The sequence below is a fragment of the Sylvia atricapilla genome, chromosome 2 (genome assembly GCF_009819655.1).
Source record: "Sylvia atricapilla isolate bSylAtr1 chromosome 2, bSylAtr1.pri, whole genome shotgun sequence".
In the NCBI taxonomy this organism is placed as follows: domain Eukaryota; kingdom Metazoa; phylum Chordata; class Aves; order Passeriformes; family Sylviidae; genus Sylvia; species Sylvia atricapilla.
In genome coordinates, this window is record NC_089141.1 from 80,442,920 (window position 1) to 80,459,216 (window position 16,297).

General features: G+C 38.7%; 1 protein-coding gene across 1 annotated transcript in view; it reads right to left on the reverse strand.

The window, feature by feature from the left end:
• Window positions 1-291: 291 nt before the first annotated feature.
• The window catches only part of LOC136375126 (CD99 antigen-like), a 29,539-nt gene continuing 13,533 nt past the window's right edge, over window positions 292-16,297 (reverse strand). The window contains exons 3-12 of the mRNA XM_066340486.1: window positions 10,515-10,553; window positions 10,146-10,196; window positions 9,636-9,668; window positions 8,668-8,709; window positions 8,484-8,516; window positions 7,082-7,153; window positions 5,652-5,693; window positions 5,026-5,136; window positions 4,141-4,194; window positions 292-2,204 (exon numbers count right to left, since the gene is read on the reverse strand). Of these exons, the coding sequence (XP_066196583.1) occupies window positions 2,179-2,204; window positions 4,141-4,194; window positions 5,026-5,136; window positions 5,652-5,693; window positions 7,082-7,153; window positions 8,484-8,516; window positions 8,668-8,709; window positions 9,636-9,668; window positions 10,146-10,196; window positions 10,515-10,553 (503 nt within the window). The 3' untranslated portion in view covers window positions 292-2,178. The remainder of the gene's footprint in view (window positions 2,205-4,140; window positions 4,195-5,025; window positions 5,137-5,651; window positions 5,694-7,081; window positions 7,154-8,483; window positions 8,517-8,667; window positions 8,710-9,635; window positions 9,669-10,145; window positions 10,197-10,514; window positions 10,554-16,297) is intronic.

Below are 16,297 nucleotides of genomic sequence, written 5' to 3' on the forward strand. Positions count from 1 at the left end.
ATATTTTCAGTAGATTCTGGGTTACCAAATTTTTTCCTTCAAAAGCCATGCCTGTCCTTCACACAGACAGATGTCTTCTCTACACTTCACAGGGATAAGCACCTCCTGTAAACAGGTTAAAGCTTCGCTGCTTCCGGCCAAATTAATTTCAAAATTATTAAAATGTCTGTGTGAAATAAACCTGAGCTGCTGATGGAGAAGGAAGACAAACTATTTAAAGGATCATTCTCTAGGTGAGTGAGCACCGAGTTTTTTATTTTCAGAACTACTGAGAAGAAGAACAAATAAATCTCTTTTTAAAATTTATTTTTAGAAAAAACACAATGTTGATAGGTCTTAATAAGTAAATTTTAGGCTCACAAAAGGTGAAAAAGGATTCAAGAGTCTTTATCTTGGTTAGCTAAAAGCTAGTTTGAGCTCCTTCTGCCATTTTATCCCTAACAATCACTGGCTTATTTTTATTTACTCTACATTTGGCATAGATATATATGTTTATTCATGTAGGCAAGCAGTACATTCCTTTTTTTTTGTATTTACATAAATCAAATGTTTATGTAGGAATCACTTTTGCACTCTCCAACACACTTAAAGGCATTAGCATTTTTATACTAAAAGCAGACTTGGGGCAAAAAGAGACTTACAAATCAATTCCATGAGAAAATACTAAAATTTTTGTAAAGCTTTTTTGCAAGCTAAGAAACATGTACAAGAAATTCTTAAATGAATTATCCTTGGCATACATTCATATTTGAATGTACAGATAATATTTACAGGATTAATATCCAAATTCATTAATTTCTAAGTTCTAAGACATTCCATAAAATGTCATCTTTCTGTAGAACTTTGTCAGGTGGCTGAAGCCCATTAATAAGACACATATGGTAAAATTGCATGAAAATTTAAAGCAATTAGACTGAAAGCCAACAAAACTGCTCAGATCATTCCTTCCAGACAGAACTCATTATTCCAGATTTAGTCCTTCAGCTGTTATGAGTTGTAGTTTTCCATGTTTCCACAGATCCTTGAAACATTCCTGTTGTTTTCAAGAGCCACAGCACGGGTCACAAGTGCTTTCAGAGCAGGATGCAATCACAGGTGATCACCCTAGGGGAATCCTTCACAAGTCCAAAAGCACTTCTCACATGTTTGCTATCTCTACTGCTCAGTGCATGCCTGTGGAGTGAGGTTGGTTTGTTCTGGTCAGTCTTGCTGTAGTTTGGAACTGTGGTACTGTTTCTGTCCCTTACACATGTATAATAAGCCTACTGAATTCAACACTATTTTCTCTTAAGCTTTTGGCTACAAAAACCTGAAGAAGTTAATCCCCACTCCCAAGTACTTAACCCACAACTGTTTTAGACAATGCCAAACATCAATGCCACCAGAAATACAAAATCCAATTACGTTTCTGATCTGCAAAACACGCTTTTCCACAACTGACCAGCTCAGTACTTGCTAAGCAGGAAGAGCCAGAAAGAATGAAGGCTCGGTGTGCATAACCTTTGGCCTTTCTCCATCTGTGCCAGACAGATGTGATGAAAAAAATCTAAAAAAACCCCAGAATTTTTATCTCCTGAATGCTCAAGCACAAGTATCTCTTCCCTGGCAGCTGCCCAGGCAGCTACACAGATTGGATCAGCAACACCCACACCCAGATCCACCATCCATACACAGCGAGCTGTTTGCTTTCAGGTGCCCACAACGCACACCCAGTTGGTTGGTTGGTCCACTCACTGAGTATAGGTCATTTAAAAAAAAAAAAAATGTTTGTATTGCCTGAGAGCAATAACATAACAAAATCCATAACTGAATATTGGTTTTGGAGAGGTAAGGAAAAGTTAACCACACTGAATGCACTTGAGACACACCCATTTGTCAGAGGAGTAAAGGAAAAAATGTAAAGGCACAACATACTTCTACACTCCTGTCATTAAGGCCATGTATTGGTGTGCAACAATGCTTCACAGGGCTAACCATACAGAAGTACTCAGGTCTAGGTCACAGTCCCAGAGATGTTTCAAACAAGAGCTGTTTTCTCATGAAACTTCAGGCTCTGCTGTTTATATTATGCTTTTTTGTTTGTTTGTTTCTTTGTTTCCTTTTTTTTTTTTTCTTTTTGGCAGAATGCGGGTTGTTTATCCAGTTCAAAGATCTGTTCTTCACCACTCTTTCTTTAATTTAGTTCTCCAGAAGTGTGCGTTGAACTGAAAAGTGAAAAACAATTCACGATTAGTCTACTAAGTTAGTGTACAGTGTAAGTTATAAATTAGTCTGTAACAGTTTATGCAGTCAACAACTTTAAGTAGATGTTTGACACTGTGATAAATTGCCTTTGGTAGAAGACTTTGAATGATACTACTTGCTTCCCTAATACACAGCTGAATTGAAGACAGCTTAATCTCTTTAATCCTTACAGACAGTCACAAGAAAATGTTTTGTACTTGCTAGTTTTCTATATTTAACAGCTTAAAGTGTTTATAAAGAAAATGAACCAGATTGAAGTTTATAACAAACTGATGCAATACCTGAGAGAAATAAGACATATGTATTTTTTTAATTATAAAACCTCCCAGAAACAGTTTTGCAGGTTTAAGATTAAACTCACAGAAGAATATACTGCAAATATATACCACTTTGAGATTTTAATACTCAGTACTTCAAAACCAATGAACTTCAGCATGAGATTATTGTGCTTCTTCCTTTGTTGACCGGTCACGAGGGCTAGAAGGCCAAGTTTTCACCTATACCATTTCCTCCAGTTCTATCCTTGGATTCCTGGAGCTTATGCTCCATCGGCCACATCCCCTACACAACCATACATGGAAGGGTGAGGTTCTCAAGTGTTCATTGCTTTAAAAGAGATCCTTCCACAGCTCTCACCTTTGCAGAAGGATTAATTATGTGATGGTTCTTTCATACAAAAATCATTCTCTGTTCACAACAGAGAATGTTTTAATTACAACATGCTAGTGAGTTCAGTCCACTTTGCCTCCAATGTAGTTTCATCTCTGCCCAAATATCATAAATTTTTTAATATATATTCTTGCAGTGTTCTCTATCAGTTTATAATAACAAAACATTTCAGATTCTAATCAGAAAAAATATACACTAATAAACTTCCAACTGCAGTTATTCATCACACTGACAGAGCAGGTTTGTGTTTTCACAATTGCCTCTAATGATACTTCTGCAGAAAAAATTCAGTTCTTTACTTTCTCTAAGCTCCTATATATTTCAATGCATTCTCAAGGCAATAAATCAATCTGTTCAGTAAAAAACAAGAGAGAAGTGGCCATACTGTCAGAATTGAGTGCTTGATTCAGTTCGAAGTTTGTCATCTTGGTAAAATCATAGAAACGCAGAATCATTTATGCTGGAAAAGACCTTTTAGGTCTTCCATTTTAACCCTTATCCTAGGACTGCCAAATCCACCACAAAACCACGTCCCTGTGTGCCACATCTACGTACCTTTTAAATACTTGCACGGATGACAACTACTCTGCTTTCCTGAGGAGCTTCTGAGCAGCATGTTCCAAGACTTGACAACTCTTTTCATGAATAAATTTTTCCAAATATCCAATCTAAACCTCCTCTGGCAAAGTTTGAGCCCATTTCCTCTGGTCCTATTGCTTGTTATATAGGAGAAGTGACTGACACACACCTGTCTACAACCTCCTTTCAGGTGGCTGTAGAGTGAAAAGATGACCCCTGAGCCTTCTTTTCTCCTCCAGGCTAAACATCTCCAACTCCCCCAGTCCCTCCTTATAACACTTGTGCTCCAGACCCTTCCCCAGATCCACCGCCCTTCTCTGGACATGCTGCAGCACCTCAATGTCTTTTTTGAAGTGAGGACACACTGGACACTTGAACTGGACACAGCACTCGAGGTGTGGCCTGACCAGAGCCAAGTACAAGGAGATAATCACAGCCCTGGTGGCCACACTATTGCTGATACAGGCCAGGATGACATTGGCCTTCTTGGCTTCTAGGCACCCTGTTAGCTCATATTTCAACAAAATAGTTTTGTTTTTTTTAACACAAAAGCACAATTCACTTTCTCCAGTATATTAGATGTCAATAAAGTGCATTTAATAGGGTCCCCACCAAAGAGGTGATCTTCTCTCTAGATTCTTGTCTTACCAGGTGGCTCAGATTGTGCTCCTCTATGGCTATCCATATTCACATTCTCTTCATCTGCTGGGAAAAAAACAGATATTTAGCATTCAAATTCTCTTACATTTGAGGTTCTTAATAAATAATTTGAGAGAAGAAACAGCAATGAAGAAAATGGGCTACTGATAGTAGTTGAGTTGCCCTGTTTTGTCTGCACATTAATTTTACATGCGTAATAGAGATGTTACTTGGTTTCCAAAATTCCCAAATTACAAAACAGTGGTCCCTGGCTGAATGACTGGTCTATCCCTTCACTAAATAGTCAGAAAGACAGAAACAGAAAAAACCAAGGCTTCTGCCCCTCCTATCACCCACAGGACTCCCAAAGTTCTCTGATCCAAGCTATGTATTATTTAGGTGGAAAGGAAGCAAGCAATAGATCACTGCAGAAGAAACATTTGGGGATGAATATTTGGGTAAGTTGTCATGAAACTAGTAAGTAGACAAGCATGTTGTGAAGACACAAAGGCAAAATTTACAAAATTAGAATCTACAAAGTATTTTTCAGCATGAAAAAGCCTCTAATCCCCAACCGCCACTTGATTCTCCTTAAAAAGCACTCTTTGCAGTCTTCCCTGCTTAATCTTTAGCAAGAAGTGCTTTTATTTCAAGAAATGTACAGCTTTAATTCCTCCTAGTTTTGAAACTCTAATTTTTGAGCAAGGAATTCCTTAGTCTTAGATGACTAGCAGGAACATACCAGGAACACAGGAATATGTTACTCCCTGTGACCATAACTTCAGTGGGTTATTACAACTACCTTATGCACAGGATCAATTTACAGTCCACATGTAAAGTACCGAAATGCCTCTCTTTAGACAGTAGGAAACAAAACTCATTTGGAATCCTTACCGCTTTGCTTGAAACAGAGTTTCTTCTTCTGGTAAGCAATGAAACTAGATACTGCTCCAATTGCAGTAGCAGCCACAGCACTTACAATTCCAGCTATTGCTCCTGGAGAAGCTGAAAAAACCAGAGACGTTTGTATACATTTTTCAGAACTGAAAGTCACATCAAAGTATTGTCTCAAAGTTAACCCTCTGAACAATTCCAAAAACCATTCAACTGACATTACGTGAAATTGCAATAATCAACACTGTACATAACGAAAAGAGAATCCTCTCATTTTATACCCATTGATTTCTTAGCAATGCCTATTGTTAAGGAACTTAAGCAATGCTTGTTCTAAGTTCCATTAATTAAAAAAGCAACCTTTACATAGCCACCCTTTCTATGCTTGAAATCACTGCACCAGCATCTATGAGACCTTAACACTTAGGAATCATTTTTAACATAGAAATGTTAAAAGACTGTGGAAGCAGAGCTTAAAAGTAAGAATTCCAGATTGCACAAAAGCTTTTTAATTGTAACTCACTCTCAGTAGTGACCATTCTAGCAAAAGATTAGCAATCAGAAACCCTGAGAAAACAAGCTTCATCCATCCAAACATCATCATACACAAAAATTCATGCACTTACCTTCCTCTTCTTGGCCACCTTTTGGAGCTGGGCCCTTTCGTTCTGTAAAAAATGAATGGAGAGTTTACATTTTATATGCCTAAAAGAACACTCATATCATAACTGACAAACATTTTGTCAATTAATTATGCAAAATTACAAACCATCCATTATATTCATACAGTGCTAAAATGGCACTGAAACTTTCTGTTTTCAAAGCATGGCTCAGAGCAGTGCCAACTCAGGCCTTGACTGCTCAGCACTTCTACAAAATGAGCACATAACATTTGTGAAATCTGCTTTAATAAGCCTGTGAACCACCACAGAGAACTCATATAATTTCAGAGTAACATTCAGCTGTATTTCCACAGAACCAAGTATCTTTTCCTAAAATCCTACCCTCATCTACTAAATATCTTTGCAATTCTCTTCACAAACAAGCCAGAAGTTCTATAAACACCAACTCTATTTGTCACTGTGCAACTTGCACCACTAAGGCAGGAACCTGTGCAGATGAAACCACCACAGATGTTTCCACAGATGTTTCTTGCCCCTTCCAGTTTTCAAGCACTGCCCCAAAGGAACCTTCGAAGGGGAAAGCTACCCCAAAAAGTGCCATTAGTAATCTCTACCCAGGGCAACCCTTCACAGAAGTCAGTCCTCATTAGCACGTCTCAAACCCCATCAAGATCCTTAAACTAACTCTGATCTGGAAATAGTAAAATTGCAGTAATGCACCTACTAGACACAGTAAATTACCAAAAAAAGTTTGGCAAGCTCTAAAGTGGTTTTATACTGCTCAGAATACAGAATGCTATGGTGGTGAAGGGACCTTAGTGATCACTGAGCTTCAAACTCTCTGTCACAGGCAGAGATGCCTTTCACTAAACCAGGTTCCTCGGAGCTCTATCCAACCTGGTCTTGAACACTTCCAGGGATGGAGCATCCAAAACTTCTCACCTCCTCCACCACAGTAAAGAAGTGAAGTCTAAGGATCACTTACAAGTGTAAAGATCAGCTCATCCTGTAGGACAAAGGAAATCTTTGAGAACACAAGATGGACCCACTTCTGGCCCACTCACAGACTTCCTAACTACAAAAACTAAAAGAAACTGTGAGTGTGTAATAGAAGATCAAAGATAGCACTTGGATGACCTTAAGAAGTAATACTGCATTTGAATTTCACTTTTAGAAGCCATCTTTCTTAGTGTAACAGTTAAAATCACTGAAAATTTTTGCTCTAGATCAGTATTACCCCTTAAATATTTGGGTTTTTGTTTTTTTTTAAGAGACAGATTATGCTACTTTGAATTCAAAAGTATGCTATTAAATTTCAGATCCAGAACCAAATGTGTTACAAATTAGAGCACATCTAACCACCTTGTGAACAAGCTTTCATCAAAAGCTCAGGTAGCCATAGAAACAACATGAAGCACAACCTCCTATCTTACCATTGCTGCCACTGCCACCACTTCCTCCTTTTGGGTAATTGCCATCCATCAGATCTAAATCATCAAATGTGCCTATAAAATAATGGAAATAACATTACCATGTTTCAAGTGCAGTGAATAAGACACACCAAGCCATATAGTAACGTGGGAATTTTCTCAAGACCATTCAACTGAATTTGTGGTGGTTTTAAGCTCAGCACAAGAGTCATAACATTTAACCTTTTAAAGCCCTCAAAGTGTCAAGTCCCTTCAGCTCAGCACTACACAGTTTAGCAGCAGCACTCCTTTCTCTGGACTTCCTGAAGAACTGAGAGAAGTCAGTGTCCAAGAGCAGGTTGTACTGCACAAAGCAGGTTAAGCAAGCAAGGAGCCTTGTAAGCTGCTTAACTCTAATAGCCCAAATCTCACTGTCCTGCAAAAGCAAAGAAAGAGCATGGACAGAAAAGGACCATTTACTTTCAAGGCTGCAACTGTGAATGATTCTTCAGGGTTGGGTCTCTAAGCCACAAAACAGTCCAAATGCAATTCCCTTGAAGTAATCCCTCTCCATTTCCACTGAACCCTACCTCATGGACCTTTCTCCTCCTCCTCTCGGATGCCAAATGAATATTTAGGTTACACAAAACAAATGTGTTTCAGGCAGGAAACCTAAAAGTATTACATCAGAGGATGCTTTAGTTGGGTGCCAAAAGCAGTGTACTGAGGCATGCAAGACTCACATTCAAGTATCTGTTGCAAATCAGAGAGGTGAAAGAACAAGAACTGAGGCTTGCATTCCAGGGCTCTTTACCACCATGTTTGTAAGTAATGGTATCATCACACCTGCATCCATCTGAATCTGTTTTGTTCTGGGTTAGGCAAAGCCTGAGAGGACCTCTAAAGCAGAACAGGCAGGGAAGGATATGTATTTTAAACCTATCTTTCAAACACAAATAATTGTATTTCTTAATAGGGCCTTTAGATTACAATTAAAAAAAAAAAAGGCAACCCTTTAACTTGGAGCTTTACCTTTAATTTAGATCCTTTAAGAATAAAGATCATAGGCAGTTGCTATTTACTTTTGAGCATGACTAGAAAGGATTCGGCTCATAAAGAAAAAGAACTCACCCCTACATGGGTGCTTCACCACAGGCAGAAAAGAACAGCATTTCCCCAAGCATACACACACACTGTCTCATCGTGCCTCTTCCCTAAATCATCTTGCTTTTAAGTGAAAGTGACTCAACAGGTCTGTTATGGAATTTCAAGACTGGTGCAAAGCTTATTTGCAAGACAACTTTTTCTCAATCTTCAGGGTTTGATGTACACCACATCTGACATACACAGCAGGCAATTAACAAGGATCAATTATCAGAAGTGCAGTTGAGACAGCAAAACCAGGAGTTTGTGGTAGAAGCCTTACCAGAGCCTTTAGGTTGATCTCGCTTGGGGTTGTCTAATCACAGAAGAGAGATATAGGGGAAAAAAAAAAAAGATAGAAAATGTTAAGATAAAACCAGACTATAGTACAGTAATGTTGAAAGGTACTAGGGCAGATTAACAAATACTCTTCTACTGTTCAGAAATTCCTGTTAGATCAGTCTTACCAGTGTCTCTAGGATTGGCAGGAGGATGTGGCTTGGGATCATCTGTAGACAAATAAGAGTTAGAATAAATTGAGCAAAATTGCTAGCATGAAGAAACCAAAAGCAGAGCAAGTAGTGGCCTTGAAAGATGATCTGACCTAAAACATTGTATCAAAACTTCTCCACGTAATTTTCCTTTAATTACCTAATGCTCTATTTATTTGGTTATTTTAGCTAACACTGTGTTTAATGCCACTAAGAGTTTTTCTGCTACATTAACCAGCATGTCAGATCCTTGCTAGGATAGAATATACACAGAAAAGCTCATTAAGTCTTATGTAGCATTTTAGTTTGCACATCTGATTTCAAAGGCTGAGGTTCTTTAAATTTTTCTACTAGGTACAGATTACTTGGATGTTTTCTCTTTTAAAATTACCAGGTTTTAACCAAATAAGAGCTTGGTACCTTACTTGAAAAACAAAGTACACAGGATAGAACTAGACATAGAGTCACTTAGTGTCACATAGTGACACTTCATTTGGATTGCCACAAAGTAGGAAAATAAGAGATGTTAGAAATTATCTCTGTACAGTTTTGTCACAGCCTTCACAGCTATGGAAAGAGTACTTTCCTTCAAATTATTTATAACAGATTAACGTTTCTTTGTGCTACTAAAAATACTTCCTGGAATGGGAGAGACTACTTAGGAATGAACATTTACTTCCATAACTAATAGTTAATGGAGTTAGTGCCATCTAGTGAAAAAACAGCAATGAAACAAGTAGAAGCTGGCTAAGAAATTACTGAAATTGCTACAGTTTTGGTGATCCAGAACCTTAAGATTAACAAACATAACTAGACTGCAATTGCTTTTATTGACAGTCTGCTACCTTAATCAACTCAGTACCATATTATACTTAGGTCACGAAGGATGGATAGACATTGCAACAGGTACATTTGAGCAGCATCCAGGAAAATATGATACTTACCAGTACCAAGAGCATGGAACAAGTCAAAATCATCTACAAAGAAAAAAGGGAAGTTTTAAATGTAATGCAAAACCCGAAGTAGTCTTAGACTATTTTTAAACAAAATGGACCTCACAATGTTTTCTCCATAAGTGAAAGACCTGCTCACTCATCAGTGACTCACAGAAAAGGCTCACAAAGTTAGCAGGCATCACCTATCAAGTGACTTGCTGCATCTGGAGATGATGGGACCTGTCAAGGGCTGGCTCAAGGGGAGCAAGCTCCAAACACGTAGACTGAAAGCCAATGGAAATGACTGTCACAGGGCCTTTAAGCTTATGAAATCACAAAATACATTTCTAAGAGCAGATTCCAAAATGAAGAAATCATTTGCTGCTAGGGAACTGCTTTCTTTTATAGAAATATCACAACCCTATATGCCACTAAATTGAAAAATTCAGGATCTCAAATTGGTATGTACATTAAACTTGATTTTACAGTAAAAGGCATTACAAGCCAATCAGACTTCACCTAGATCTGATGATGGTGTCTTCCGAGTTACAGGAGGCTTCTTTGTAGTTTCTGTCAGGTATGGTTAGGGAAAAAAAAAAATTAAATACCATTCAACACACTGTTCAGAAGCTACATGAAGGACAAACAACAAACTTAAGTACACAACTATGCAACAAAATGCACAAGATCAAATTTATATAGCAGACAATTCTGCCTCAAAAAGAAATGTCTAAGTCTTCAAAAGACAAATTCGAGCTCTATGTGGTCAACATCTTGGCAAGCACGTGGCTGAATTGTTCCACTGAGGTTTAAATAAACCATATGGGGTAAATTTGTAATACTTAGAAATAAACAAGTCAAAAGAGCAGCCACAATTTTCCTGCCTACCTTCAAAAAGTGCATCTCCTAAGGAGAAGTCATCTTGGCCTGTAGAAGATAAAAGAAACAGTAAGGACATTGCTTTTTCTTACTCAAACCCAACATTTAATAAAGTCATAAACATGTCTGTGATCAATCTTGAGGTATGTTTTCTGCTTCCTGAGTCAATCTGGAGAAATATTTTTAGTTAGGGTTGAAGGCTGACATTCTTACCTATTTCTCCAGGTCACTATCCATATGTCTTTTTAAAAAAAACCCAAAAAAACCAAACCAAACCAAACCAAACCAAAAAGGAACCACACTAAATATGGGCTCTATAGAAATGACCTGAAGGTTTGGAACATATATTCCTGAAGCCCATTGCACTTTTTTTCTTTTTTGCCACTGTATTGCATGCTTTCTTAGTGCCATCCACAGAATATTCTTTCCCACCCTTCTTTCTCAACCACAAAATAAGTTGGGGGACAGCTCCAATGCATGAGAACATAAAGGATTCAAGTCTGAAGAAGAATCTTGGAGCACAAGAGCCATTATGAAAGTTATGTAATGGAGTTAATATCTTGGCATTAAATTTTTTTTTTCACAGGTTTACAAGTCTTATCTTCCCCCTGACTAGGGTTAGCAGTATGAAGGTGGCTAAGATATTAGCACATATGATTTTGAGCAGTCTTTTCAACTTCCTAAAACACAGATAAATGCACCTGGCACCACTATGGGGTCTTCAAGCCACTGAGATATTCTATATTCAGTCCTTATGAAAAGAACACTGTCTCTTGCTGAATTAAACCAGTTGCTAGAGCTACTTCTGCTTATCCAGCCAACTGCAAACACACCAACTCAGGATATATGTGAAACAAACTGGTTTTGCAGCATGAATGTAATGGTGTGATCTCAGCAGCAGAGGCTTGCAAGGTAAGTGGATAGCTACAACAACTGCTTGGAGTGTTTCTAATTTTTCATCATCCCTACTTTCACTGAAGCATGGAATAAGAAAAAGGTCTGAAAGTACATATCAGCTATTCAGACATCCAAATATACTGCTTCACCCCCATGGAAGCTGGAAAACTTTTTCTCCCTATTGAGTATCAAGCCAGCCAGAGCAAAAATTCTTTCCAGATAGAAACTACCTTAATTCAGGAGATAGCTGCATAAAGCATTTCTGTGTCTGGCTATTCCTCTAAGAATGTAACAACCAAAGAGGCATCAGAACCAGCTACTGCAAAGTCTGACGAGGGGAATAAAAACAGACATCAAAATCCAATCACAAGCAGAATGCACATTTCACTTTTGTGACAGAACAAGTTAAGACAAGTCATGAGTCTACTACAAGGAATGATGGATGCTTATAGACGTGATGACATCTTTCACTGTAAATGAGGTCAAAACTGAAATCCCTTTTCCTTCTCAGATAACTGCACTAATAAAGCCCTTTATTTTCCAGAAAAAAAGAAGAGTAAGATATCATGGTTGGGTTTTTTTGTGGTGGTTGTGGGTTTTGTTTTGGGGTGGTTTTTTGGGGTTTTGTTTGTTTGTTTGTTTGGTTGGTTGATTTTTTTAATGGGGAAGCACTTGGAACGGAATAAAAAAAAAAGTGTTGACTCTCTATGAGTCTGAACTGCTACAGCAGAAACACTAATTAGAAGTCTAAGAAGTGGCTACCATACTGTAACATTTGAACTGAATACCACCTTTCTCACAGCCAAGTAAGGAGACAGGCCAGCCTGTGACATGCTCCTTCATGGAAATAGAGGCAACTGAAGCCTTTATTGTGCTGCACGAGCAAAGCACATTTAAAATCTCCTGGATAAAATAAGCAGGTGTAGATCTTGAATAGAAAGCAAGAAGATATATTACTTGGTGTTGCTTATTTCATGTGGAGACCACAAACTTTGTTAGATCACAAGAAACTACTTCACAGAATGCAAAATATTTGCAACTCATTTATCGGAAGTCTACATCAACTTGCAATACAATTTTATAAACATCGGTAAAATTAGCAGGTGCTAAGACAAATGCCAGTTGCCTCTGAAGTTAAACCTTTGAAGAAACCTCCACATCGACAGGCAAAGAAAGGTCAAAGCACTCATAAGAAATTTTAAGAGGCATTTGCATATTTGTTCCTCAAACCTGAATTCTGAATTCTAGTTGTGTTCTCAAGTGCATACATTTCTCAGGCTGCAGTCCTCTGATCAGAATTTGGTAGTCTAACTCCAAGAGGGCAGGCAGGGGAATCTGTTGAAGATGTACACTCCTCAAAACACTCTACCAGAGTAGCATCCAGAGGAGGGACCATCACAAACTGGTAACATCATCTGTCTCAAACTCAAAGGTATATCACTACCACAACAAACTTTACACTGTTTGTGTATCTTTCAAGGGCCCTGTTTCTTTACAGGCAGATGAAAAAAAAAAGCACATGCAATCAAATTTATGCTTTAGTGCAGCTGAAATTTTACCTGAAGCAGAAATGAGGCTAAATGAAGAGGTTCCCATTGCCAGCATGAAGCATACTCCAGGAACTCAGAATGGCTTCAGCTGCAGCAGTTTCTCTCAAGAGGAGGAAACCTTTGTGTTTTCAGTGATACTGCTCTTTTAAGGGATTTTGCACATGAGCTTCACAGAGAAATAATTTGAGACTGCTGACTGCCAAGCTCATGTAAAAAATGCTTTGACAGAGGAATAAATAAATTTGAGAGTCAATAAAAGAAAAGAAAAGCATGGACTGGAACTATTATTCTGAAACAAAAATTCCGCTTTCCAAGCAAGCAGTAAAATTAAATTTAAAAATTAAATTTATCTCATATAAATTACTTTTTTGAGATAAAGTAGCAAAAAATGTCAAAACTTAGCTTATAGAACTCATTACGATAATCTGCTCTCCTAAGTGGTGGAAGTTGGCTTTCCCAGCAAAGAAAGGTGTTTCTCTGCTGCTCATGACAAACCTTCCTATGTCTTTAAAGCAGTTGCTTTTATAAATGTACTCACTCCAGTTTTGGTATGGGTGGGTCCAACTAAAGCAGAATTTCAGTGATTTAGCTTAAAAGGAGCAAAGCTCAATATGATTCAGCTGGTTCCAGGAAAAAAGTAATTAGAAAACAAGAGATAAAGGTGAAGAACTAGAACAAAAGTATTATCAGGGTTCAAAAAGGAAAAGTCAGTGAGAATGTGCTACACTCCCTACAGATTTAAGGAATACCCAGAGCAACTAAGCTCATGAACATTTTCTTAGTCTAAACAAAGATATTTACGAATAAAGCAGATATGGTATTGCATATAAAGAACAACACAGCAGGTATTTCTAGCTCCTAGGGGCATTAGCAGATTCAAGAACACTTCAGAAGTGATTACATCATTTTCCTTTCATGTCTCTAGCACAAATACCTGGCTCTCAAGAGACAGATCCTCAACAGGCAGTCTCTAGTAACCAACATAGTTTGTGTTAGCTGAGGTAAAAACTGTAGCTAAAACAAAAAGAGCAAACATAGGTTTTGAACAGCTGAAGAACTAGAGGGTATTCAAGAGCTCAAAGTAAGCAAATAAGAGTGCAAAGACCTTTGCAAAGCCCTGTTACTGCTTTCACATACTCTGTGCTACAGTATTAGATTGGTCATATTCACATTCCACTGCAGAAGGCAACAGGAACTTTGGAAAGTTTCCTCCATTAGTCACATGTACAGTGACACACCAAGAAAGGAGACTTGTGATGAATCACCACAAAAGTAACTTTCTGACTTGAGCAATAGACTGCTTCAATTTTGTTTTCATAATGAGACATTAATTTTGAAAAATAAAGGACTTTCGTTAAACTAGATATTGCTGAGGTAGACTTCCCTTTGCTAACTGGATGTTGTTGAGGTAAACTTCCCTTTGTTAACAGAAGCCAGATTTAAGGAATCAATAAATCAGGAGGCCTGTCAACTTAATAGACTCCAAGAATACAATGTGATCATAAACCAGATAGTCTTGAGAAAACAGGATCCAGGTGTCACCAACACTAAAAGGTTAAAAAGTCAAAGCGAGGAAGACCCATCTTACTTCATCATTTTGAGACCCCACCCCATAAGAAGGACCACTGACCCATTTCAAAGAACAAACTACGCATGCTTAATTGCTTTTTGGCTAATTACCATATGAAGCGGGAAATGGGATGGACCAGAGTTATGAATATGCATTTGTGTTTTGGGTATTCAACACTCTTGTACATAAAAAGACCCTGTGATCATCTGTAAATTGCGCGTGTGTATTTGGGAGCTGTCCCTCACGCTGCCCTGCGTCGTAATAAACACACACTTTCTAACTTCAAACTGTTAGAGAGTCTTTGTCCGTCATAGTTGGATATCGGTATTAGATCAGTATCCATATTTTTTTAACAAATCAATAAATGTCCCGGGGCTCTTCGGCTTCCTTCCCCTCTTCTCTCCCTAGAGCCTGGCACACCACAGGGTACCCACAGAACCTGCATGTTGCAACAGGTTTTCCAGTTGTAGGCCTATGAAGCAGGTGAGTGATCATCTTGTCTCCATTCCACAGCCAGACTTTATCTGCTACCCCGTCAGTGGCTGACTTAGAATCACAGAGTATCTCCAGTTAGAAGGGACCCGTAAGGATCACCAAGTCCAGCACCCTGCTCCTCACAGGACTACCTTTAAATAAGCCATGCGAGTAAGAGCCTCATTCAGACATTTCTTGAACTGTCAGGCTTGGTTCCATGCCAAATTCCTTCCTGTCTGTTCCACTGACCACCCATCCTCTCCTAATGTCCAATCTGAACTTCCCCTCAGGCAGCCACATTCCATTTCTTCATGTCCTCTTGGAGGTAATCAGAGAGAGAGGAACAGCACATGCCCCTCTGCTCCCCATCCTTGAAAAAGCTGTAGGCTGTTGTGTGGTCATTCCTCAGCCTTTTCTTCTCCAGGATGAGCAAACCAAGTGACCTCAGACACTCCTAATAAGTTTTGTCCTTTCAGCATCTTGGTCTCTCTCCTCTGGACACACTCTAATAATTTGATCTCTTTATTGCTTTGAGGCACCTAAAACTGCACACAAGGACTCGAAAAGCATAGAGGGACAATCACCTCCCTTGAGCTGTTCTTGATGCACCCCAGGGCACAAGTGGCCCTTTGGGTTGCCAGACTGTTGACTCATTTTCAACTTGCCACCAACCCACCCCCCAAGTCTCCTTCTGCAGGTTGCTTTCCAGCTTCCTGTCCTCCAGTTTGTTCAGAAAACCAGGGTTATCCCATCCCAGGCACCTGGAACTTGGCACTCGTTCTTGTTAAATTTCATATGGAATGTAACTGCCCAATTTGTGTCTGCTCTGCTCCTTAGCCCCTTATTTTTGTGACCTATGAAAAGATCTTGAGCTCAAAGAGGTCTTTCATGTCTGTAGAGAGTCTGCACGAGGTCTGGCAACCTTTTAACAGGCCACAAAGGTGGCACTCAGGCAACCAGGCAAAAAGCAGCTTCTCCAACTTCCAGAACAAAAACCGGGTAACTGGATTTTATATGCCTGTGTCTTGTGCTCCTTCTTCTCAGGGGACTGAGTAGAATTATTCAACACCAAACCATAACAGAACCTGTAGAAAACACAGAAAGGCCAACACATTGGAACTTGATTAAGAAACACTTTGAATAAAAGAATATAGACACTACATCCCTTCTAACTGGTTTTTAAGCTTACCAGCACTTGATTTCAATCCAGGTTTTGCCCCACTAGCATTAGTTACCTACACTAGAAGTCTTTTACTGCTCATCTCCCATTCAGACAATTGTTTTCTCGAATGTCCTATGCA